The sequence below is a fragment of the Cupressus sempervirens genome, chromosome 5 (genome assembly GCF_028749045.1).
Source record: "Cupressus sempervirens isolate cs-2001-9-10 chromosome 5, ASM2874904v1, whole genome shotgun sequence".
Taxonomy (NCBI): Eukaryota; Viridiplantae; Streptophyta; class Pinopsida; order Cupressales; family Cupressaceae; genus Cupressus; species Cupressus sempervirens.
In genome coordinates, this window is record NC_143122.1 from 89,976,657 (window position 1) to 89,984,803 (window position 8,147).

At 36.4% G+C, this 8,147-nt stretch overlaps 1 protein-coding gene across 1 annotated transcript; it reads left to right on the top strand.

Annotated features, from left to right (window-relative positions):
• The first annotated feature begins 547 nt into the window (after window positions 1-547).
• LOC149554690 (protein VASCULATURE COMPLEXITY AND CONNECTIVITY-like) lies at window positions 548-5,613 on the top strand. Its single transcript, XM_089828741.1, has 4 exons — window positions 548-661; window positions 796-934; window positions 1,424-1,626; window positions 4,884-5,613. The coding sequence occupies exons 2-4, from the start codon at window positions 839-841 to the stop codon at window positions 5,194-5,196; spliced, it is 612 nt and encodes a 203-aa protein (XP_089684867.1). The 5' UTR covers window positions 548-661; window positions 796-838; the 3' UTR covers window positions 5,197-5,613.
• Window positions 5,614-8,147: the final 2,534 nt, after the last annotated feature.

Below are 8,147 nucleotides of genomic sequence, written 5' to 3' on the forward strand. Positions count from 1 at the left end.
ACAAGTACACAATTTTTAAATTACATCACTTTCCATATCTTATCATGATATTACCCTAATTTATATAATAAAATAAAGATTTTCAATATTTTTTCATACATTAATTAATTGTTTTGTTTCAGACAAATTTACATAAAATGAACCGTTATACAATAATAATATCCTTAACAAAAACAAATTCCTTACTCTACCGACAATTTTCAGTCTTAGAAGACTCAATTTCAATCTTCATGTTTCTATTAACAATTCATTTAAAATCTTACCTTCAAATATTCAAATTACCTTTCATATTCTCATTCCCAACTTCTCAAATTTTCAAAACCAAGTCATTGTCTATAATAATTATTTAATCCAGAGAAGCAAGGAATCTAATAATGCAGCATATGAAAGTTTCCTGTTACAAAGAACAAAGAAACAATTAAAAACAATGCAGTCTCAAATGTTCGCTCTCTAGTGGTTGCTTTACATTACTTTTATGTGATTAACAATTCTAAATTTATTTCATTTAGAATAATTTAATAATCTAAATAATTTAGACGTTCCCCTACATTTCAAATACCAGCACGTACCAATAAATCACACAAATCCTCTTGTTTAACAGAGAGGTGTAACACTAGCAGATATACCTTGTTTCCTGGCTTGAAAAAATCGCGTTGAAAGGGTTGGTTCCTTTGGAAGGATGCTCGATACTTTGTTTCCTTTTGTCAATTTAATGGCGTGCTGTCGTTCTACCTTTATTCCCTCTGCTATCTGTATACGATTCTGTTTCGTTATAAAGGTACTAAATTGCTGCAGGCGGTGGTAAAGCATCACTCCGAGAGCAGAATTGCAGCCAAAGATGAAGAAATCAGTCCAGAGGATTTGCATTGTGGTGGGTGTTTTAGGCGCCATAGCTTTTGCATTGGGCATTGCAGCTGAAGCAAAGCATAACAAGGTAAGCAAGCAAGCCTCTTGGCGTATTATAATGTACTGCTTAAATACATTTTCCCGCATTTTAGGGTTTCAAATTGAATCCGCTTTGCTGAACATTCAATGGGTTCTGCAATTTGGGTTGATTTTGGCTAATGGGTTTGTTACACTATGGAAATTCTGTGGAGTTTTCGGAGATTTTTGGTATTAGGGAAGCGAATTCTGTTCGAGCAATGGAAACATAATACCTTCCTTTAGTAGATATTAGAACTGGAATTTATGTAGTCATGTTTATCTCTGAGATCCCATGTTTTTCAATATGGGTTTAGTTGAATCTCACATTTGAGACACTGATTTCTCAATAGCTCAACATTCTGAATGTTATATGTGGGGTATATGCATGTAATTATAGAGTTCCAGAGTTTCCAAGACCTCTGATATGGAATACTGAAAGAAATTGCGATGTTCATAGTATTTTACTGCATTTTCTGTAATCGCAATTGAATATTTACAGGTTGGAATCGAAAGGGATGGGCATGGAAGATGTATGTATCGAAGGAATCCAGCATATGCATTGGGGATGATATCAGCATTGGCTCTTCTGATAGCCCAAATTACTATCAGTGTTGCTGTTTGCCGTTTCTGCTGTCGAAAGCGGAACCCTGATCGGGCAGCTTGGAGGACTACAGTTGCCGTCTTATGCGCTGTTCTTTCTTGGTAGGTACTCCTTTTTGCTCTAAACAGTTTATCACACATTAAAGAGTGTAGTCTGAGTGCAGTCTGTTTTGTGTGCGTCCGAAACAGGGGAGCAATGATAATTCAGGCAATTCCCCTGCTCCACCTCTCTCTGAAAATGGCTATCCAGTTCCTAGGACGTAAGTTATCCTCAATAAACATAAGTTATCCTGCTCTTTTTTCACTCAATATATCTGACCTCGATCGCCCTCTCTAGCTTAGTTAGCGATGTTAGAATAGGTTCACGTAGGATAGTCGAGTCCTTAACTCTTGTCTATCATATGTGAAGGTTCTCTCTGTCCCACTGACCTTTTTTTTTGTCACTCCTGGACATTAACCAAATGAAAACATTTTCTTTCTTCTCTTCTGCAATTTGCTGTCAGTACTATCTGTTGGAATCACCTCAACACCGACCCGAACCCATAACCTAAGGCTCCGATACCAATTGCTGGAATCATCTGTCATTGCACCAAAAGCTCAAACTGTGAACGTCTGATACAAATGCCAGATTTAACCTGATCCATGAGAAGCGGTTAAGCCATGTCACAAATCTTCAAGAAGATGCTGACGGCCGAGTTAACAACACCATCTAGTTCACATCTTTTGCACATCTCATTCCTGAGCAAAATATATTGGTCTGTGATTGTAATCATTCTTAACAGCCCAAAGTTCCACCTGCTTTTCATAGTGCATGTTTGTCTTGCCCAGAAGCATTTCCATGTAGGGAAACTTGTGACTTGCACATTTATTCTAATCTACAAAAGAAGCAGAATATTTATATTCTATAAATAAATTTATGTAGAAGGCGCTTAGTGTAGGGCCCATTTACCGTTGCACCAAAAGCTATGACTGTTAGTGAACATGGAACACCACATAATTAACCACCTGTGGGCAGGGGAGCGCGTCGCATCACCCAACAATCTCCCCCTCAACGCGCATACCAGGTGCTTACGCGAGTCGGGAAGACACCGGGGAGATTTGAACCCATGACCAAGCCAAAACCAGGCTCTGATACCAATTGAGTTTACAATACATGCGATCAACATTTATAGATCACAAATGATCAGCTGAAGAGACAAAATAAATGGAGGGAAAAACACAAGTGTCTGTTGGTCTTCACAATTCAACAAATCTCCCACCTGAAGACAATAGATACACTAGCTGATCATTCATTCCCCTGCTCTACATGCTGACTTACTTCTTTTTAACAAGGCCAAGAGAAGTCCTGGCACATTCGAACTTCTCCTTGGCAACAACCTTCGTCAACATGTCTGCCGGATTGATCTTGGTATCAATTTTGGCAACCTTCAGTTTTCCTTCTGCTACCACATAACGAACATAGTGAGCATGCTTGTCAATATGTTTGGAGCGTCGCTGAGAGGAATGATTGTGAACCATAAAAATTGCACTCTGACTATCTGAAAATAAAACATAATCATCTTGTTGCCAATGTAAATCGCTGAATAAGCGTTGCAACCAAATCATCTCTCTAGCCACTTCGGAAAGAGCCAAGTATTCGGCTTCAGCAGAAGAAAGTGCAACACAATGTTGCAGTCTTGAGGCCCAACTAATGGCAGCCCCGGCAAATGTGAAAGCATAACCAGTAGTAGACCTGCACTTTTCTCGATCTCCGGCAAGATCTGAGTCACTGAATCCTTGCAGCTGACTATGATTTCTACCAAAACATAATGCATAATCAGAAGTACCCTTGAGATACTGCAATATCCATTTCACTGCTTCCCAATGAGGTTTCCTGGGATTGCTCATGTATCTACTAACTACTCCCACCGCATGAGCAATGTCGGGACGTGTAAAAACCATAGCATACATTAAGCTACCAACCGCTGATTTATAAGGAATATTAACCATAAAATCCTTCTCATCTTGTGTTTTGGGACACAATTCAGAACTGAGGCGGAAATGAGGAGCAAGAGGAATAGGAACGTGTTTAGCTTCAGCCATGCCAAACCGTTCTACAACTTTGTCAATGTATGATTTTTGTGACAAAGTCAACATCTTTTTCTGTCTATCTCTTATAATAGTCATCCCAAGAATCTTTTTGGCTGCCCCTAAATCTTTCATGGCAAACCGAGAAGCTAACTCTTTCTTTAGCTTGCTGATTATTTGAGGAGAAGTACTAGCAACTAGCATGTCGTCAACATAAAGCAACAGAATAACAAACTCACCACTAGGAAGTCTTTTATAGTAGACACAAGGATCTGATTCACATCGAGTGAAGTTATGCTCAGCCATGAACCGATCAAACTTAATATACCATTGTCTTGGAGCTTGCTTGAGCCCATACAAACTCTGCTTCAGCCGACAATAGAGATGTTCTTTCCCCTTTTGAACAAAACTTTCAGGCTGTTCCATGTACAATTCTTCATTGATGTCACCATGTAGAAAAGCTGTCTTGACATCAAGCTGTTCGAGCTCAAGATCCCAAATGGCTACCAATCCCAAAACTGCCCGGATTGTAGTCATTCGAACAACAGGTGAGGAAATCTCTTCAAAATCTAACCCCTTTTTCTGAGCATATCCTTTGACAACTAATCGAGCACGGTACCTTTTTCTTCCGCCATCTTCTTCTTTCACCTTATATACCCAACGATTTTTCAGAGGTTTCCGATTTTTCAGAGGTTTCCAACACTTAGAGATATCAAATTTAACGAATTTTAGCATTCATAAAACTATTAAAACAGGAAAAGAGTATCAGTCTACAGTGAAATGAAAGTTGTCATTTCTGATTGCATCAGGAAGAGTTCAGCAGTATTATCCTCCTTGTTTCTATTAACAGAGATAGGAATAATGGTGTCGTCGTCTAATTACACCTCTCATAAAATGATTTCTTTTTGAAATGATTATATGGACAACTACACAGGCCATAGTGCATTCAAAGAGAGCATTTCACTTTCCTTGTTCCACTTTCAGATGCAACTTAGTAGCATTTACATTTGATTTACAGTGTTCTTGCTCACGAGAATCCCAAATTTATCTCTTTCAACTCAATACACTTCACACTTAATAAAGGATGTTTGAGTGCAGTGAACATTATAAATACTAATCAATGTTAGTGCTTCCGAGTCTTCATTTATTCCCCTCATCCTGCTTTGAAAGGCAAGAATTATTTGAAAGTTTATACTTTGACAATCTTACTGCTTGTAATTTCTTTCTTTATTTTCTCTGCAACAATTTAAGTTTCACGATAATGTGACTTTTCTTGAAATATTCATATGCAGGTTTACCTTTTTAGTTGCCTTCTGCATCCTTGTGATTGGAGCTTCTCTAAACAAGAAACAGCATGATGGCTATTTTGCTACCCACTGTTATGTTATAAAGACTGGTGCTTTCGCAGTAGCGGCAGTTTTGTCTGTGGCCACTGTAACACTTGGAATTATCTCCTATGCAATTGCATCTGCTGTTGAGAGTTTGACTACTCTTACACATCATAGTCGCAGCATTGCTTTGACACAATCACATGCTGTCCCATTAAATCCAGAACCTCTTTTTGTGCCTGAAAATGCATACAATCAAGAACACTATATGGAGTGATGACTCAGAACAAGCCACTTATCAGCAGATCAGAGATAGAATTCAACTTCGAGATGATTTCATTGCAAAGGCTCATGTGTATATTAACTAGGCTGTAGAGGGTGAAAAAAATATTATTGAATTCTGCACACATTGTAAGCTTGATTTACCCAGAGTTAGTTGTATTTTATTGTAATGAATAATGGAGATGAACAATCGCCTAAGCTGGACCTGGAGTTTAGGCAATTGGCTAATAGAATTCTGACATTATTGTACAACTCAAGAGCTTCCCTTCACTTTGATTGCCATCTTTTGGCTTATATATTAAGATTCTTTAATGCCTGGTTATCCTTTTCTACTGTTACGGTACCAGAATTGTATCGAAGTGCCATAGGTACTTCCCCATATGCTATAATCACACATGATTCTGATTTATTACTTGTGATTGTATTTTTATACTAACAAGCTTTTCTAGTTCCTGTTAATGTAATTGCCAAAATTAAGAATAGGAGAGATCCACAACTGCCTGTTTGTATGGGAGACAGATATAACCCATTAACAAGGGCAATTTTTCTTATTGCACATTTTGTACTTTGATTGGCATAGCATGTATGTTCATCCTTTTTGCATCTTCGATTGGTATTATTGGAGTCTTTTCCATTTGGCATGATGGTTTTGGCAGCTTTTTCTTATTTGTTGATTTATTGCAGTCTCATCTGTACAACTGTATTGTAAGCGGTCCAGCCTGCTCTTAGATTGTTTCAGCATTGCTCTTGGATTCTAATCATAGTTTGATACTGCACATCACACATTCATATTGTCCTCCTCTCGGAATCTTTGTCATTGTCATTTCCAATGGGACCCACAAAATAAATGTCCAAATTCTTGCCTTAATTCATGGTGTAAGAATACTCTGTAACAACATTCTAGCACTCCTTCCCATACTTTAGTGGATTTGTGGTACTTTTATTTAATAATACTAGCATATCTAAAATTTTAATTAAAATTTTGTTTAAAATAAGTGAAGAGATATTAATTTCAAAAAATCTAAAATGATATTTAATTTATTTTTTATTATACTTAAATTAGTATTAAGATTGAATTATGATTTAAAACATACATTTTAAAAATAAAATTATAATATAGATAATATTATAATAAAAACATAAGCTAAAATTAAATTACAATTTTTTTTAGTTAATCAATTTGATATGAACCTATAGAAATCTAAAATAAATTGTGTTTACATTTATCTTATTTAAATCACAATCCACCAATTAAAATATATATAAAATATTTTTCTATAGTTATGCTGTGTTTTTCAACTTTTTTTTAAATCAACTTTTAAAATTGTCAGAATTTATTCTTTTATTTGGTTCTTCACATACTTTCTAATTTTCAAACAAATATTCTCATTATAATTTAAACTAGCTTATATATATATATATATATATATAAAAGCTAGTGGCAGTCGCAGCGCAATAGGAGGCAGTCGCAGCGCAATAGGAAAAATATTTACCTTTTATTTTTATTTTGATAAGGTTACTATAAAATTGTTAATTAACTTTTAATTAGAGTTGTATTAAATTACTATAAAATTATGGTTCATGTTATAGTCATACATAGATATATGGTTAGGGAGAAAGTTACCTTTGCAATTAATGTTAACCTAAGGGATAGAATTAGGGTTAGGGTTAGCATTAAGCTTAGGGTTGGAGTTAGGGCTAGGGTTTGAGCTATGGTTAAGGTTAGGGATAGAGTTATGGTTATGGTTATTGTTAGAGTTATGGTTAAGGTTTGGATTAGAGTTATGTTTATGGTTAAGGTTAGGGTTAGAGTTATGGTCATGGTTAAGGTTAGGGTTAGAGTTATGGTTATGGTTATGATTAGGGTTAGGGTTATAGTAAGGCTAGGGTTAGGGTTAGGGTTAGGGTTTGAGTCAAGGTTAAGGTTAGATTTAGGGTTAGGATTTGAGTCAAGATTATAATTGGGGTTAGGGTTAGGGTTAGAGTCCAATTATGGTAGAGTCAGATCAAGGGTTGGAGTTATGCTCATGGTTAAGGTTAGGGTTAGAGTTATGCTTATAGTTAGGGTTAGGGTTAGGGTTAGAGTCCAATTATGGTAGAGTTAGAATTAGGGTTAGAGTTAGGGGTAGGGTTATGTTTATGGTTAAGCTTAGGGTTAGAGTATGCTCATGGTTAAGGTTAGGGTTAGAGTTATCGATATGGTTATGGTTAGGGTTACAATGGGGATGGGGTTGGGGTTAGGGTTAGGGTTAGGGTTTGAGTTAAGGTTAAGGTTAGAGTTATGGTTAGGGTTAAGGTTTGGGACATTAAACTTAGGGTTCGGGTTATGGTTAGAGTCCAATTATGGTAGAGTTAGATTTAGGGTTAGAGTTAGGGGTAGAGTTATGTTTATGGTTAAGGTTAGTGTTAGGGTTAGGGTTAGGGTTAGACTTAGAGCTAAGGTCAAGTTTAAGGTTAAAATTAGGGTTAGGGTTAGAGTTAAGTTAGGATTAAAATTAGGGTGAGGGATAGGGTTTGAATTAGAGTTAGGGTCAGATTTAGGGTTATTGTTAGGGTTAAGGTTACATTTAGAGCTAGATTCAGGGTGAGGGTTAGACTTAGGGTTAGGGTTAGAGTTATAGTTAGAGTTAGAGTTAGGGTTAGGGTTAGGGTTAGAATTAGGGTTACAAATATAGTTAGGATTAGAGTTAGAGTTAGGGTTAGGGTCAGGGTAAGAATTAGGGTGAGGTTTAGAATTAGGGTTATAAATATAATTAGGGTTAGGGTTAGGGTTAGAAAAACACTTAGGGTTAAAGTTAGATTTAGAGTTAGAGTTAGTGCTAGAGTAAGAGTTAGGGTTATATTTAGGGTTAGAAATAACTTTAGGGTTAGAATTAGGGTTAAAGTTAGGGTTAGGGTTATGGTTAGAGTTAGGGTTAGCATTAGGGTTAGGGTTAAAATTAGGGT